At 42.5% G+C, this 18,140-nt stretch overlaps 1 protein-coding gene across 5 annotated transcripts in view; it reads left to right on the top strand.

Moving 5' to 3' along the window:
• Nucleotides 1-18,140, top strand: part of KDM3B (lysine demethylase 3B) — a 71,734-nt gene that overhangs the window by 24,468 nt on the left and 29,126 nt on the right. For 4 of the 5 annotated variants that reach the window (XR_012044089.1, XM_072872187.1, XM_072872189.1 and 1 more), the window contains exons 5-12: nucleotides 1,175-1,299; nucleotides 2,746-2,814; nucleotides 3,730-4,308; nucleotides 8,781-10,026; nucleotides 10,357-10,558; nucleotides 11,927-12,141; nucleotides 13,642-13,794; nucleotides 16,309-16,416. Coding sequence is in view for 4 of the 5 variants with exons in the window: in XM_072872187.1 (XP_072728288.1) it covers nucleotides 1,175-1,299; nucleotides 2,746-2,814; nucleotides 3,730-4,308; nucleotides 8,781-10,026; nucleotides 10,357-10,558; nucleotides 11,927-12,141; nucleotides 13,642-13,794; nucleotides 16,309-16,416 (2,697 nt within the window). In the remaining variant the exon portion in view is untranslated. Of the gene's footprint in view, nucleotides 1-526; nucleotides 628-1,174; nucleotides 1,300-2,745; nucleotides 2,815-3,729; nucleotides 4,309-8,780; nucleotides 10,027-10,356; nucleotides 10,559-11,926; nucleotides 12,142-13,641; nucleotides 13,795-16,308; nucleotides 16,417-18,140 lie in introns of all 5 variants that reach the window. The other variant, XM_072872190.1, reaches the window with a different exon arrangement.

The raw sequence follows: 18,140 nt of genomic DNA, 5'->3' as shown, positions 1-18,140 counted from the left end.
TACTTTGTAGTTGTTGATCTTTAAAAAATTTCTTTTGTTATGTCAAATTCAGATTTTGGAATTTTGATAATTAATATGTGAATTTTTGAAGTTGAAAATATAGTGTGGCCGTGGCTGCTCAGCATAGAGTTAATACCTTAACTGTTGTCTGGATTGTGTATTAGGGTTAAGTCTGATTGCAGCTCTTATTGTCAGATTGGGGTCTTCTAGTTCAAGTGCTAAAACTATTTTCTATCCAGAGTTTGGGTTCATGGGCCAGGTGGTCACCCTAGACGTAGGCCACTGTATTACATTTGAAGGACTATGTCATTCTTAATGGGGATTTGGTGCCTTTTGGTTAAATAAAATGTTTATTGATAAAAATGCTATGAGGACAATACTTCTTACATGAGCAAGCAGGTTCAGAATTGTCCAGTTTGGAGCCTTCTTCTGAAGTGCCTAGTTCTGGTTGTATCAGATACAGGCTGTTGGATCATGTGGATTTTGATGATCTAATATTAACTAAGTTTTTTTTGTCTGGACTTAGGGTAGGAGGAAAGCTCTGCATGCTGATGTGGAGAGTGAGGGCAGGGTCGGAGGAAACCTTTCTGTAGATGATCCGTTACCCGTGTCAAAGAACTAAGACTGGTTGGTTTAGAGAACGTTGGATATTTGTGCAATTATGTTAAGTTTTCCACAGTTACAAATATATGTTTCTATTCTGAACTGCATGCAGTTTATACTGGGATTTGATGCATCTGGACTGAGTCAGAATGCTATGACTGTCCACTAGATTGATGCTTCATAATTACTGACCTGTAGGTTAGAAAGCAAAAGAGTTTAGTTAGCAAGGAGGCCCTGTCTAGCTTGATTTTGTCAAAGGAGTGAGTTTATTTTGATTTTTCAATTTTTTTTTTTACTTGTAAACTGTATTAATTTTGTCTTTACAATAGTTTTGAGTTACAGCAATGAGGGCTTATTGACTTTTTACAATAGAATGCTTGGCTTATGCAGGATTTGCAGCAGAAGCCCTAGCGCTTTAATTTCTTTCCACCTGAAAGATGACACTTCAAGCCCTAATTATGTGCACAAAACTCTCCTTTTTTTTTCTTTTTTTTTTTTTTAATTGTATGACTCTTAACTAGTATGACACAAAGCTTGTCTGGAAAATGTACTGAAAGTCCTTCTTTTCCAGGTCCTTACAGTGTCCAAGGCCAAAGAGTTAAGGTTTACCAACCAGAGGATGAAAATAGTTGGCTCTGTGGTGTTGTGAGCCATCAAGACCCAATAACTCGTCTTATGGAGGTGTCTGTGACTGAGGTAAAAATATGAAGCACTGTTTTAGTGTTCCTAAAACACCATTCCTCAATATCTTGTGGAGAATAACAGCTTCACCAAAACTTGTACTTTTGGTTCTTTGGTTTTTTGCTTTAAAAGATGAGTAATTATCCATGTTGCAATTCACAGAATTTTTGTTTTCTGTTATGATGACTTTCCACAATAAATGATGATATACAGCCCACTTCTATAAAGGAAGCTATAAGAATTTCTTTGGAAATGAGAGCTATATGAAAAAATACTGGAAGTGGCTTTCTGGGTGGGAGAGTGTGCTGATGTACAGAAAGCCACCTTCTGGGTCTGTTATGCTGTGGTCTTCCTATGCCTTCTCTCAGCTTCTATCTGACGGGCTGTACAAGTGGTTTAAAACAAGTGTAGCATAGAAGGTGAAGTCTTAGTCTAAACAAAATTGATTGATATGTTTTAGCTTAGGCAGTTTACTTTTGCCCTGTTCCTATCAGTAAACCTAGTAAGTGTTGTAAACAGCACAGAAAATCTGTGGACTGCTGGAGTTATGTGGTTTGTGTTACATGCTTCTGTGCAGGCTGACGAGTATTTTGGTCTTACTAGCAGCTGCCTCCTAATGGCTTCCTTTTTCAGGAGCAACTAGGAACAGGTCTGTGGTGCTGTGTGTAAATTACCGTAGCAGCAGCATTCTTCTCGGTTTTTTGGGTCCCGTCCTGTGTCCCGTGCCCCCTGCCCCCGTAGCCTTTTCCATGTGCAGTAAAATACCTGTGCAGAATGAATGCACTAACCGTGCCTAGTAAGTCCTGTGTACACATGCAGTAATCCTGTGCTCCGACTATTAGATCTATTGCTGGTGCACAGGAAAAAAAGTATACTATTATGGTAAATAAGTGTAGTACTTTGGAGAGGCATTGAAACTGTGGAGTATATGCTTTCAGCAGATACATGCCAGGAAGCACCCAACTTACTGCGTATCTACTGTGAAATAAAAAGGTAACCTCCAAGCACAGTTACAGAGATTGGGTATTCATTGCTCCTGTTGGGGATATGCTGATGAGGATAATTAGCATAAATTGATGTGCTTCCTTCCAGTATTCTTTTCTACATCTAACAGTGAATGTGCAGAAGGCTAGAACAGTACTAAATCAAATTTAAGAGCAGCTGTGTTTAATGCAATGAATGCCTCTAGAGATGCTCAGTAGAACAAATATACAAGAAAACAGTGGTAGGAATCAAATCTGAAAGTTTTTGAAATAGAGAAGGAGCAAAAGGATAGAAGGTAAACTGGAAGGCTGTAGTATTACTAAGGAAGTGGGACAGAAAGAAAAGGCAAATGGAAGAGGGGCTGCAGAGTAACCCTGTGTTTAAGGGCTCTTATGTTGATCCTATATACTCTGAATTAAAAACTAACCTACTCTTTTCTTCCCCTACCTCCTCAATATCAATCTGCATAAAAATTAGAGTGGCGAAATAAAGTCGGTGGATCCTCGACTGATTCATGTGGTGATGGATAACACTTCTCCAAGCGAGGTACTACAATAGTTCAGGTCTTGTATATACAGTGTGAAACTTTGTAAAATTTACATCTAAAATGTGGAAACAACTGAAAACTGATGCTGTGTTCACTGTGGGCTTTTGATAATGTAGTTGGAAGAGGAAAATTTTCTTTACCATTTTGAGAGATGGTCATAGCTTTCTTTAAACAATCTATTTTCTTTTCGTTCAGGCCTGTTTTACTAAGTTCAGCATGGATCTTGGGCGGGGTTCAATAAACATGGTTGTTGTACTCCATTTTAAAGTGTAGTGCTCTGATAAAGGACGTCTCTGTGCTCACTGCCTTTTTCTGAAGGGATCACTCTGTGCTTCTTCGCAGACCTTTTTAGGCATTTCTAAAAATTTCCATCTGGCTTCTCTAAAGCAGGCTTGCATGCTTGTGGCATTTCATTGCTTCAGTTGAGAGGTTCCATGATAACATTTGAACCTGTGTTTTTACCCTAAGCTAAACGGCAAGCTATCTCCTGTAGTTTTTGTAGGCTTTGGGTAGTGGACAGAAAGTGTGCCCTTCAAAAGAACTGTGGGGATTAGACTTGTAGCAAAAATTAGTGTGCAAATAGTTTTCATACATTAGCAAGAACTATGTTGGAGTACGGCTGCGTTGCATGTTTCCCAAAATCTGCCATGATGTGGTACGTGCTACAGCAAAGTAGCTCAGCTAAAAATCTTATTGTGAAGGTCCTATCCTGATACAAAAAAGACAAAACTGCACTTAGGCTTGTTCTGTGTTCACATAGTATCTTTCCTTAGATGTCTCCAATTTGTGATTAAATGTAACATACATAAGCTTAAGAATAGCGTAATATATTCTTCATTCTAACAGAAAAATGTTATTTGAACAGCTATTCCTCATTATTCTGTTTAGTGATTGCATGGTTTTGTCTATTACAGGGAGGGGGCCTAAAAGCAGCTAAATCATCTAAAGGGAAAAAGAAGAAAGAAAGTCTGGAGGGAAAGGATGGACGGAGGAGGAAAAACGCTTCAGATTCTGGGTGTGATCCTGCAACAAAGAAGCTAAAGGAGAGGGGTGAGGTGGATAGCAATGGTAGTGACGGAGGGGAGGCAAGCAGAGGTCCTTGGAAAGGAGGCTCCAATAGCGAAACAGGACCGGATCCAAGGGCCAAACAGTTGCCTTCATTCATTCCTCAGATTAATCGCAATATTCGCTTTGCCACTTACACCAAAGAGAATGGCCGAACACTAGTAGTCCAAGATGAGCCAGTTGGTGGTGACACACCATTGCCCTTCACTCCATTTTCCTCTGTGGCTGGACAAGCATTACTAGTTGGATCTGGATGTAAAGAGGCAGGAAAATCACTGGAACAGGTTGGCCAAGGCACAGTGACTTCTGCAACTGCAGTTACTACAACTGCTTTGACACCGACAACTGTGAGAATCTCTGATACCAGTTTGCCAGCTGTTACTGGACAGGAGAAACTGAAAACAGGCCGATCACAAGCCCAGGGAGAGGTGAGTAGCTCATGATCCAGCGTATTCAAGAAAGACATACATATTTGCAACAGATGTTCTGCAACATATTCCTGTTACAAAGTGTGTCCATGGAATTGAGAAAACTACTTTTTCTCTGATGAATCCCTCCCCTCCCAAGGGAAACCTTTCTATTATCTGATCTAAGAAAGAACTCAAAAGAAAATGAAGGTATTTGGTGGAGGAGTTGTAAGAGACAATTTTGTAGCACTCTTATCTTTATTCAGCCTTGATCTGAGAAATGCAGCCTTAAAGTAGGGGCAGGCAAGTCAAGAGGACTACAAAGGTGTAGCGAGGTTGTACAGGGAGAAAATTAGAAGGACCAAAGCTGAGCTAGAGCTCAATCTGGCTACTGCCATAAAAGACAACAAAAAATACTTCTTCAGATACATTAGCAGCAAAAGGAGAGCTAAGGAGAATCTCCAGCCCCTAGTAGACAGGGGAGGGATCACAGTGACAAAGGATGAGGAAAAGGCTGAGGTACTTAATGCCTTCTTTGCCTCAGTCTTTAATAGTAGGGCCAATTGTTCTCTGGGTACCCAGCCCCCCCAGTCAGAAGATAGGGACGGGGACCAGAATGGAGCCCCAATAATTCAGGGGGAAATGGTTAGTGTCCTGCTGCACCACTTAGACACTCACAAGTCTATGGGGCCTGATGAGATCCACCCGAGAGTACTGAAGGAACCGCCAGAAGTGCTCACCAAGCCCCTTTCCGTCATTTACCAGCAATCCTCGCTAACTGGGGAGGTCCCAGTTGACTGGAGATTAGCAAATGTGACACACATCTACAAGAAGGGCCGGAAGGGGGACCCGGGGAACTACAGGCCTGTCAGCCTGACCTTGGTACCGGGAAAGCTGATGGAGCAGATCATCCTGAGTGCCATCACACGGCATGTAGAGGATAACCAAGGGATCAAGCCCAGCCAGCATGGGTTTAGGAAAGGCAGGTCCTGCTTGACCTACCTGATCTCCTTCTACGACAAGGTGACCCGCCTAATGGATGAGGGAAAGGCTGTGGATGTTGTCTATCTTGACTTCAGTAAAGCCTTCGACACGGTTTCCCACAGCTTTCTCCTGGAGAAACTGGCGGCTCATGGCTTGGACGGGTGTACTCTTCGCTGGGTAAAGAACTGGCTGGATGGCTGGGCCCAAAGAGTGGTGGGGGATGGAGTTTACTCCAGTTGTGGCCGGTCACAAGCGGTGTTCCCCAGGGCTCTGTGCTGGGGCCAGTGCTGTTTAATATCTTTACCAATGGTCTGGACGAAGGGATCGAGTGCACCCTCAGTCAGTTTGCAGATGACACCGGGTTGTGCGGGAGTGTTGATCTGCTTGAAGGGAGGAAGGCTCTACAGAGGGACCTGGACAGGCTGGGGCCTGTCGATGGGCTGGGGCCAACTGTATGGGGTTCAACAAGGCTCAGTGCAAGGTCCTGCACTTGGGCCACAGCAACCCCATGCAACGCTACAGGCGTGGGGAAGAGTGGCTGGAAAGCTGCCTGGCAGAGAAGGACCTGGGGGTGTTGGTCGACAGCCGGCTGAATATGAGCCAGCAGTGTGCCCAGGTGGCCAAGAAAGCCAATGGCATCCTGGCTTGTATCAGGAATAGCGTGGCCAGCAGGAGTAGGGCAGCGATCGTACCCCTGTACTGGGCACTGGTGAGGCCGCACCTCGAATGCTGTGTTCAGTGTTGGGCCCCTCACTCCCAGAGAGACATGGAGGGGCTGGAGCGTGTCCAGAGAAGGGCAACGGAGCTGGGGAAGGGTCTGGAGCACAAGGCTGATGGGGAGCGGCTGAGGGACCTGGGGTTGTTCAGCCTGGAGAAAAGGAGGCTGAGGGGAGACCTCATCGCGCTCTACAACTGCCTGAAAGGAGGGTGTAGAGAGGTGGGGTCGGTCTCTTCTCCCAGGTAACAAGTGACGGGACGAGAGGAAATGGCCTCAAGTTGCACCAGGGGAGGTTTAGACTGAATATTAGGAAATTTTACTTCACTGAAAGGGTTATCAAGCATTGGAAGAGGCTGCCCAGGGAAGTGGTGGAATCGCCATCCCTGGAGGTATTTAAAAGCCGTTTGGATGAGGTGCTTAGGGACATGGTGTAGTGGTGGTCTTGGTAGTGTTAGGTTTATGGTTGGACTCGATGATCTTAAAGGTCTTTTCCAACCTATACGATTCTGTGATTCCGTGAAAGTAACTTTAAGCACTGCACTTAATATCATAAATTTTGCTGTGTCGTATGGAAGATAACCTACTTAATATCTCTTGCCTTTAAACAAATACTCATGAGATTGTGTGCTGAGTTGAACATTTAAGTTACTTAAAAAAAGAAAAAAAAGCCTCAAAACCAGAAAAACAATGAGGCTACATTTAGAGGACCTTTTATAGATGCCCAACTTGTCTGTTACAGCTATGATATCTCCGTAGTAGAAAAATGAGCCAGTCGCATCATATACTATCTAGGGCTGAAAACAAAGAAATAATTAAAACGTTTGAGATGGGTACCTTTAGAATAAATTTGAAGAGCAAGCTCAGTCTGGAAGCAGCTTGAAAACCTTTTAGTTGTGTCTCTTTGTTTTCAAGGGGAAAAGTGGAAAAGTAGAAGGGAAACCCTGTTAAAAACAAAAGAGAAGACTTTTTAAGTAATGAAATGAAGGCTTATAAAAACAAAACCCCACCTCAGTAAGTACAACAAAAATTAAGAAACTTGTGGTCTACGGTATAAAAAAGTGAAGAAAATGGGAGATACGTTAGAGAGTCGAAGGGGATTGCCAGGAGATTAAATGGATTACTTTCATCCCTGTCTTTTGTATTAGCTAATGGAACTGGGGGAAAGGTGAGATGTTTACCTTGGGTTAAAGATTCCTAGATGGTAAGATGTAAAGGAAAAACACAGTTGTAGGAGACAGAAGTGTTACATAATTAAATTGTTATACAACCATATAATCATCTCTCTCTTCCACCCCACCCCCACAAAAAAAAGAAGTTCAGAGTTGGGAGCAATTACAAACTGTGTAGGTAAACGGTCAAAATTGTATCTGTCATCAGTGGTATTAAGGAAGAACTTTAATTGTACTGAGAAACTTTGGTACCGCTTCTCCTTCCCTCCCTCTACCCAACCCCAAATCACTTGTTTTAAATCATCATTAGTAATCTGGTTTCAGGATTTGCAGGTAGACCATTAGTCCATTTCAGACTATTTTCCTTGAGGGAGGGAACTTGACATAAATCAGCAGGAGTGTTGTAGATAGTTCATGTGTTATTGCTTCAGACTGTCCACTTAATCATAGGGCGATTTGGTCCTTGAGATTACTTAATAAGCTTGGTTTGCATTCCTATTCATATGTTTTCTGAAACTGTTAAACTCAGTTTGTGAAAATTACTATGGCTCTAAAAAGAAATATCTGAAATTCTAATATCTGGAAGAACTGTCATGGGGGACATGAATGTGTTATTAAAGTTCTTACAGCTGAAGGTTGATAACGAGGAACAAGCTAACCATTAGTTTGCAGTGTAGTAGGTGTGCAGTGACACTAATGACCAGTAAGATGTGTTGCGTGGAGGCCGTGGTTGTATTTAACATGGCCTTGGAATAAAAGTGTATTAATCATAAGTATTCCTCATGAGAAGATTTCTAAGTGGGAACTCAAAGAAAAGGAATAGAACTGATGAGTTAGTCGCAGAATATAATCAGTTAGAGTAGGACTGTGAGAATTGGAAAATCTGGGTAAGTATAAATTGAGAAGAGAGCAAGTGAATGTTCCATATCACAGTTATGAGTCTAGTAGAAATCTGCAAGTCAGAAAACTTTCCACTATTTGAAGATCATAAACATTAAGCCCTTTGTGTTTAACCTCGCTTGAGTAATCCCCTGGAAGGCACCACTTCGTAGGCATCTATCTACCTGTCAGCAGATGTGGCTTGCTGTGACCAGGAACAGTTTGTTCACTAACTGCTAGAGGGCTTTCTTTCTTTAATTAACTTTGCAAGCTAAGTTAATTATTTCAAGGGTGCTGGTTAAGTAGGAGAAGCTTGTCAGGATGATCTTGGGGGAGGGTGAAAGATGGGAGATTATCGAAAAACAGTTTCAATTAAGGTTCCCTTCTTGCTGATTTGAATTAAAACAATCAGCAGATTAAATAACTTGCTTTTCTGTGAATTAATTCACCTTGTCTTGTGTCTCACTTTTGTTCTGAAACGTGATAAGATAATGTGTTCATTTTCTTCAGGTGTCTTTACTGTGTAATGGACACCGTTAGCTCATTAGTTTCAATAGCTGGTAGGCAGGAAAAATTAGTCTAGTAGAATCCTTAAAGAAGTTTCTTCATTGTAAATAATTCTGCTGGAAGTTTCTATTATAGGTGGATAAGTAGAATGGTAATTGTACAATTAGATGAACCAAAGTATTGCTGACTCAAACAAGAATCCTTTAATGGCCTAATGCTTTTTAATTTTGTTTCAGAATTCCCGAAATTCACTTTTGGCTTCTTCTGGATTTGGAGTCTCTCTCCCAAGTGCTTCCCAGTCCTTGGTATTTGGGGGTGGAAGGAGTCAATCAAATGGAGTGGTGACTCCAGAAAGCAAGCCTTCTGGATTTTCTTTTGGCTGTAGTACTGGACAAGAGGCTCAGAAGGATTCTGATCTGTCCAAGAACTTGTTTTTTCAATGCATGTCCCAAAATCTACCTTCCAGTAACTACTTCACAGTCATTTCAGAGAGCTTGACTGAAGATGCCCCTAGTCGGGACTCATTCAAGCAGTGTACAGAGAGTGTGGGTACTGGGATCTGTAAAGGTAAAATTCTTTCAGCGGACACTAAACCAGGAGCCCAGTCTGGCAGTTCTGTGGAGCGGAAGCTGCCTGTGGAATCTATGCCTACCCTTACTCCAGCCTTTTCACGAAGTCTGTTGAATACTCGCCCCCCAGATAGTCATGAAAACCTATTTTTACAGCCCCCAAAGCTATCAAGAGAGGAACCCTCAAACCCTTTCCTGGCATTTGCTGAGAAAGCAGAACTTAGTCCTTTCAGTGGCTTTGCATCTTCATCTCAGACAGGGGTTTCTACTCCCTCTACACCTGTGGGTCATAAGGCCACTTCTGGCTGGCCGGAGTCACTCACTTCTACAGACTCTTCTCTAGCTAAGAAGAAAACCTTGTTTATAACAACTGACTCCTCAAAGATGATCTCCAGCACTCCTGGTTCAACAGTTGCTGCTGGTGTTCAGAGCCCTTCCACTGTAGGGAATGGCCGTTCCAGCTCACCGACCAGCAACCTGACACAGCCTATTGAGATGCCCACACTTTCCTCTAGCCCAACAGAAGAAAAACCAGCTGTTGGGCCTGGGCAGCAGGACAATCCTCTTCTGAAAACTTTTTCTAACGTGTTTGGCAGACATCCACCTGGCTTTTTCTCTTCACAGGCTGAGTTTCCACAGGAGAACAAAGCCCCTTTTGAAGCTGTGAAAAGGTTCTCTCTAGATGAGCGGAGCTTGACATCCAAACAGGACTCAGACTCCAGTACCAATAGTGACCTGTCAGATTTGAGTGACTCTGAAGACCAGTTGCAGGCCAAGGCTTGTATGAAGGGAATCCCAGACCACTTGATGGCAAAGCTAGGTCCCAATGCAGAGCGCAATGCTGAATTGCTGCTGGGGAAAGGAAAAGGGAAGCAAGCCCCAAAGGGCCGGCCTCGCACAGCTCCCCTAAAAGGTGATGACTTGAATGCAGGGTGTCTTGGAAGCACAAGGAGGTGGGATACTGGGATATCTCCTGTGTGGTGAACTAACCACAGGTGTAAACCTCATTTATGCTCAGTCGGCAGCGCACGGGATATTTACAAGGCTAAAGCTTAATGCTTTTTCTATGTGAATTAACATGTTCACTTTGAGAAATGTTTAAGCATATATTTGGCAGGACAGAAGTGTGGTATGCTGCAGACTTGAACAGTCTTATTGGTTTTGCATGGGTATGAGCAGACAGATCTCTGAAAACATGTTGCAGTTAACTAATGGATTTTTACTTCTACTTTGTCTCACCCAGTTGGCCAGTCTGTGCTGAAAGATATGAGTAAGGTGAGGAAGCTGAAGCAGTCAGGTGAGCCTTTTCTCCAGGATGGCTCTTGCATCAATGTAGCTCCACATCTGCACAAGTGTCGGGAGTGCCGTCTGGAGCGGTACCGCAAATTTAAGGAGCAAGAGCAGGATGACTCAACTGTGGCGTGTCGCTTCTTCCATTTCCGGAGGTGCTCAAATTCTTCCTTCCTTCATATGTAGTCTATGTGCAGAGCTTGGACTATGTCCAAGCACAAAGTAATTATGTTTTACTTATTTAATGTGCTTGCATACAATAATGAAGATTTTGCGTGTCTTCTATTTCCTTGCATCACCTGACTGGAATTCCCTCGCTGGGACGGGAAGAGCTGCTGTTAGAAAATACAGCTATATGATACTAAGTGAGCCTCCAGGTCCAGCCTCAAGAGATTGAATTTGCTTTATTGGGTAGAATTTTACTGTTGGGTAGCAGTTTGTATGTAATAGCTGTTCTCTCCCTCTTTCATAAGGAGTTCAGGACAGAGATAAAATTTTAATTCGGTCAACAAGTAAGTAACTAAACATTGCCAGCATGAGGCTAATGTTTGACTAGGTTTTGTTGAATACGGAACTGATTTTTAGGAGTAGAACACTTGCCTGTGTTTTCTTTCTGTGTTGGGTACATGTCTTACAGTTCTTTGAGCTGTCATGTTTCCTTTTCATCTTCCTTAACTGCCTATTCTAGCAAGTGCTATGCATTATTTTCAAAAATATGTTTGTTCACTTTCTGGCATATAAAGGATGAAGCGAATTTTTAGTATGTGCCACCCATCCAGTAAGGGTTATAGCTGTTTCTCTTCCTGAACTTGTTAAAAATTAATCTAGCATTGAGATTAAAGACAAGATTGGTTTTGCTTGAAAATGAAGTTACCTTTAATATTGGCAGGAGATGTTCAGGGTTCTGTAACTTATGTTGTTACACCTTTTACCACACAAAGACTAGGACGGTCAACAGCTACTGATAAAACAGTTGTGACTCGTCTCTGTGGAGAGCATTGGCAAGAATAGTAGGCACGATAAGGATTTTTGTATGTCTTGTAATGTGAACTGTTAGAACAGTTGCCAAGTGCTACCAACCCTAGCCAGAACTGAAATACTGGTTTCCCAAAAGTTGGGAAATAACTTTCTCCTGAGTTAAAACAGAGAATGAGAACCATGCACGATTTTACAAGCAGCATCATGCAGCAGCCCACATAAATTGAATTTTGTCATCTCTTTCTATTAAGAGTATAGAGAAATGTGACTTACCAAGCTCTAGCAATTTCCTGTATGTGGAATTTCCCACCAATGCTTACTGGGACCTGGGGATTTGTTCTAGTAGGTTTTGCGGCCATTGCCTTCGTGTACCTTATTCTCTGTGTTGTTTGGATTTGCATAATAATTGTACTGGCTATAGAGTATAGCACTCTAGCTCAAGCCTTTTTTCGCCTTGCTGGGTTTATGTTCTGACACAGATGGCATTATAAGTTAGTTAAAGGTGATTGAGCAGCTTCTCAATGACTCCATCCTGTTTTCTGCAGGCTGATATTTACCCGGAAAGGTATTCTAAGAGTGGAGGGTTTCTTAAACCCACAACAGAGTGACCCTGATGCCATGAGCCTATGGATTCCTTCCTCCTCCCCTGCAGAGGGGATCGATCTGGAAACTTCTAAATACATCCTGGCCAATGTTGGGGACCAGTTCTGCCAGCTTGTTATGTCAGAGAAGGAGGCAATGATGATGGTGGAGCCACATCGTAAGCTGGGCTTTTGACGTGTTTTTTGTCCACCTTCTCTGTGTAATGTGTGTACAATGCAGTGGAATAGAGTTGAAAATGTAATATAACTTCCTGTTAAAATGCTTCTCCTTTTCTTTCAAAGAGAAGGCTATATTCACTTCTTTGGGGTGTGTGTAATTGTAGGACCAGCATTTGGGATTTTTATTTTGGATCAGTGCAACATTACTGCCAAGGAAGCTAACGGTAACTTTCTCAGACATCATTAAATTATTTTTCAATAAATAAATGCAGAAATCAGCTGACCCATTCTCCTAAGAAAATAGAAATAAGTCCACAACGCTTATCACACTGACCAGCTATGCTTTAATGAGCAGCTTTTCTTACATATTCCTATCCTGTTATGCTCCAGGGACATTGCATAAAAGCTCAGGGTTTTCTAGGAAGGGAGCAGCACCTGTGTTCAGCCTGCAAGGACTCAGCTGAGCAACTAGTTGACAGTGTTGCCACTACAAGGGGAGCAGGTTTAGAAAAAATTTTCTAAAGGTACCTGGTTCAGTACATCACATGGATAGCTCTGACTATCTGATTTTTCCCTTTAGCTTCTGGAATGTTCAAGGGCAGCCATTTGGGGAGGACTTTCCATTCCTCAGCGAATGTGTTGGTTTAGAATCCAAAGAGTTGACAGGCATCCGATTAGTAAAACTAAATACACATTCTTTATAGTTTCATAAGTTCACGTTATTTGTTCATAAAACTAGCAGAAGTTTTGTAATTTTTCTGTAAGTTCCGTAAGTGCTCCTTGAAATTCGGTTACTGCAGAACTCTGTAAGGTGCTCCGTTTCCTTGTAGTGTGTGCATTTTGGGACTTGACCTTACCCACTCTTAGAAATGGGGATTTTAATAGTGTCACAAGACTAGCAACTCAAAGAAAGTGTCTCAAAGAAAGTGTCTAGAGCAGAAGTCTTATGAGGAGTGGCTGAGGGAACTAGGGTTGTTTAGTCTGGAGAAAAGGAGGCTGAGGGGAGACCTCATCGCTCTCTACAACTCCCTGACAGGAGGGTGTAGGGAGGTGGGGTCGGTCTCTTCTCCCAGGTAACAAGTGATAGGACGCGAGGAAAAGGCCTCGAGTTGCACCAGGGGAGGTTTAGACTGAATATTAGTAAATTTTACTTCACTGAAAGGGTTATCGAGCATTGGAACAGGCTGCCCAGGGAAGTGGTGGAATCGCCATCCCTGGAGGTATTTAAAAGCCGTTTGGATGAGGTGCTTAGGGACGTGGTGTAGTGGTGGTCTTGGTAGTGTTAGGTTTACGGTTGGACTCGATGATCTTAAAGGTCTTTTCCAACCTATATGATTCTGTGATTCTGTCTCTGGATGTAAAATGTGTTTCTATACTCTGCCCTCAAGTCATGTTTCTGTGAATTGTTTCTTTATCAACGTTACTGTGATATTCTCAAATTAGGTGGGAGAAATGCAAAATGTCAAAGCAATAATTTCTAATGTTCCTTCTTTTTATAGAGAAAGTGGCATGGAAGCGAGCAGTACGTGGTGTGAGGGAAATGTGTGATGTATGTGAGACAACACTCTTTAATATTCATTGGGTTTGTCGCAAGTGTGGTTTTGGGGTCTGTCTGGACTGTTACCGGCTACGGAAGAATCGTCCACGTAGCGGTGAGTACTGGATTTTTTTTTTTAACTGGCTGGCTTTCAGTGGGGATAGTTTCTGGGAGAGTTAGTGAGTATCAGCTTGGGAGACTGGAGGTTTGGAATTTTGGCACTACTGTCTTCTATGCTGCTGTTCTGTTACTCGTTTCCTTAGATACCCGTGTTTTATCTATTTGGTTAGAATTTGTATATTAAAATTATAACATCAGCAGGCACAGGCTGTGTACTGAGACAGGCTACTGTATAGTTCCATCTTTTCCTCAGAGAGTATAAAAGAAAAATTAAGTGCTATTTTAACAGTTCAGAACCATCACAAGATGAACTAGTAAGCAGGCATTGCAGAGAACTCCTTTCTGTAACAAGGAGTTAGATTGGAAAGTTTTCTTATTTTTTCGATTCCTTGACGCACTAGGGTTTGTAATTCAGGAAGAAGTTCAGTAAGTTCAATTTCTAACAAATAGAGGCACACTGTGTTTACAAAAGTGAATACCTGGTTGCTTTTTTGTGTATTTTACTGTATTGAGACCACTTTGGTAGCGTGGGTGCTGACAATGGACAATCTCAGTAAGTGTAAGGCTATTAGTGACAGTTACATTATTGTGTGGAGCAGATGTACAAATTACTGGATGTAAATAAGTGTGAGTACTGCTGTCTGTTCATCATGATAAAGGTGCCAGAGAACACTGAACAAATTATGAAAGCTATGGGTTTTTTAAAATAGATAGTCCCCTATTTTTATATCATTGTTGTGGGTTAACCCCAGTAGGCAGCTAAGCACCACACAGCTACTTGCTCAGTCCCCCATGGCACTGGGACTGGCGAAAGAGGAAAGGAAGAGTAAAAGCAAGAAAACTTGTGGGTCAAGATAAAATGGTTTAATAAGCGGAGAAATAGGAAAAGAGAAAAAGAAAACAAAACAAAGCAAGTGATGCAAAGGCAATCACTCGCCACCTTCCACGGGTAGACCATTGCGCAGCAGTTTCCCAAGCAAAAGATGGCTAGCCCCCTTAAACTCTCTCCTCTCTGTTTTTAATGCTGAGTGTGATATTGTATGGCACGGAACATCCCCTTGCTTAGTTTGGGTCATGAGCCTGGTGGTGTTCTGTCCCAAACTCTTGTGCACCCCCAGTCTATTCACTGGGGGTGGGCTGGGTAGAGTGAGAAACAGAGAGGACCTGGACACTGTGCAAACTGTTCAGCAATAGCTAAAACATTAGTGTGTTATCAGCATTGTTTTGGTCACAAGTCTAAAACACAGCACCACACAAGCTGCTATGAACAGAATTAACTCCATCCCAGCCAGACCCAGTATAATAATGAAGCCTATGAAATTACTGCCAGAATACACCAGAAGAGAGCACATTTTTAAGATGTGGTTAACCGGAGTACAGTGCAAATAGCTGAAAGTAAGTAGAATAGGGTTTCTTGTATCTGGCACTGGACATGTTTGGAAAAAGCATTTGGGACTGAATATATCACTGACAGAATGTAGTGTCCATGATTCAAGGGCAATAGTCTTTTAACCCCTTTTCTTCTCACATCAAGGAAATAAAGGATAACCTTACACGAGCCACGTTAAAATGAAGAGATGTCCTGGGCATATGAGAAGTTTTTACTCACTGGTGTACAGAGGAGGGTCAGCATTGAAAAGATTGATATTTTACGATGTCAAATGATAGTGGGGGGTCTGGGTGTGTGTATATATATATATATATTGCTTATCAATGATGTCTTCCTGAAAATGGTATTGTAATTGTGGATTATTAATCAAGTCTGAAATTTTGGAATGAGTCAAAATGTGGAACCAAGGCATTACTTAAATACAATTGCTTGCCTCGAGGCTTCTGAACTTTGTGCTATAGAAACAACCTATGCAGATACCAGGTCTAAAGGACCCTGAAATGAAGTTTTATATGATCCTTCCCATATTCTACCCCACTCACCTTTCCCTTCCACCTTCCTTTTTAAAGGACGAGAATGGCATGCAGCTTATGCAGCTTCATATTTGTAGGCCCAACTTGGTTTAAAATCTGAAGAATTAGAAATTTGTCAGACTACTTTTCAAACTATTAATTTGCTACTTGTTAGCTCTATAAGGCTGACAGGAGAGCTTAGTTTCCTCTGCCTGGAACTGATCTGCAGATACTTTTTGTTGGAAAAAACTTGGGAGATGATGACAAGAAAAGATAGAATTACTCTATAACTTAGGAAAGCATAATGAGAATAAGAGTATGATATTCAGAAACTGAGGCTAGAAGCCAAGACTTTTAGGTGGTTGAAAATAAGCTACTAGAGACGAAGGGAAAATTACTCTGGTGGTTTTATAATCTGAAGAGGCAAAGAAGTTGCTGCAGATCCTGTTCTAATGGTCTGTATTTATAGTTTGTTTCTGAGATCACCAGGTTAATCTCCTGCATTGTAAAGAATCTAAAGAAACAATATTGATGCAGAAACTTTCTGTATTGTAAAGTTTTAGTGATTTTTGTACAAAATTTTACTTTTTTTGTGTCTTTATTCCAGAGACAGAGGAGATTGGTGATGAGGAAGTCTTCTCATGGCTGAAGTGTGCAAAGGGTCAGTCTCATGAACCAGAGAATCTTATGCCGACACAGATCATTCCTGGTACAGGTAATGCTTGAAACCTGAAAGGAAAAATTCCAAATTTTTTCTCAATTCTGAGCAAGCAAGTGGAAAAAATACTAAGGTGGTTGGTGTTCTAGCTGTTACCTTTTCTAGCATGGATTTAGAGGAGACTTCCACTTGCTACAGCAGAAGGGTTGAAGGGAAGGTAACCCAAGTAAGATCAAGCTGTGGGTTTGAAGTGAACATGCTTCTGATACTAGCTGTGACTTCTTGTGCTCAGCTGTTTTTAATTGTATCAGTAAATTTGGTTAACTTGCAAGAAGGATCTTTTTCTTTTCTGTTAGGGGGAGGGAATGTAAATAGTCAGTGCTGACCATTTACTTGACTGTTTACATAACTGGTCCCAAAAATGATAGAATCATAGAATGGTTTGAGTTGGAAGGGACATTTGAAGTTCATCTAGTCCAAACCCCCTGCCATGGGGAGGGACATCTTTCACTAGATCAGGTTGCTCAAAGCTCCATTCCACCTGGCCTTGAGCACTTCCAAGGATGGGGCATCCACAGCTTCTCTGGGCAACCTGTTCCAGTGCCTCACCACCCTCATTGTAAAAAACTTCATCCTTGTGTCCAATCCAAACCTACCCTCTTTCAGTTTAAAACCATTGCCCCTCGTCCTGTCACTACAGGCCCTGGTAAAAAGTCCCTCTCTATCTTTCTTATGATCCCCCTTTATAGATTGAAAGGCCACAATAAGGTCTGCACAGAGCCTTCTCTTCTCCAGGCTGAACAACCCCAACTGTCTCAGCCTTTCTTCATAGGAGAGGTGTTCCAGCCCTCTCATCATTTTTGTGGCCCTCCTCTGGACCCGCTCCAACAGGTCCATGTCTTTCTTGTACTGGGCACCCCACAGCTGGACACGGGACTCCAGGTGGGGTAGAGCAGAGTAGAGGGGGAGAATCACCTCTCTCGACCTGCTGGCCACGCTTCTTTTTATGCAGCCCAAGATATGATACGGCTTTCTGGGCTGCAGGTGCACGTTGCTGGCTCATATCTAATTTTTCATCCGCCCCTGTCCCTGGGTCCTTTTCTGCAGGGCTGCTCTCGAGCCACTCATTCCCCAGCCTGTATTGGTATTGGGGATTGTTCCAACCCAGGTGCAGGACCTTGCACTTGGCCTTGTTGAACTTCATGAGGTTCACGTGGGCCCACTCCTTAGGCCTGTCAAGGTCCCGTGAGGTGGCATCCCTTCCCTCTAGCATATCAACTGCTAGACGCAACTCAGCTTGGTGTCATCTGCAGGCTTGCTGAGGGTGCGCTCAATCCCGCTGTCTATATAATTGATGAAGATATTAAGTAGTATTGGTCCCAGTAAGGACCCTTGAGGGACACCACCTGTTACTGATTTCCACTTGGACATAGAGCCATTGACTGTAACTCTTTGGACATGGCCATCCAGCCAGTTCCTTATCCATTGAATAGTCCATCTGTCAAACCTGTATCTCTCCAATTTAGTGGCAAGAATGTTCTGTGGGACCGTATTGAAGGCCTTACAGAAGTCTAGATAGATGACATCTGTTGCTCTTCCCTTGTCCAATGATGCAGTCACTCCATTGAAGAAAGCCACTACATTAATCAGGCACGATTTGCGCTTGGTGAAGCCGTGTTGGCTGTCTCTAATCACCTCCCTCCCTGTCTTCCATATGTTTCGACTTGTCTTCCAGGAGAATCTGCTCAATGATCTTACTCTGGGCAGTGCGGTGAGGCTGA

Source organism: Ciconia boyciana, chromosome 9 (genome assembly GCF_034638445.1).
Source record: "Ciconia boyciana chromosome 9, ASM3463844v1, whole genome shotgun sequence".
Classification (NCBI taxonomy): Eukaryota; Metazoa; Chordata; class Aves; order Ciconiiformes; family Ciconiidae; genus Ciconia; species Ciconia boyciana.
This window is presented reverse-complemented; position numbering and strand designations above follow the sequence as displayed.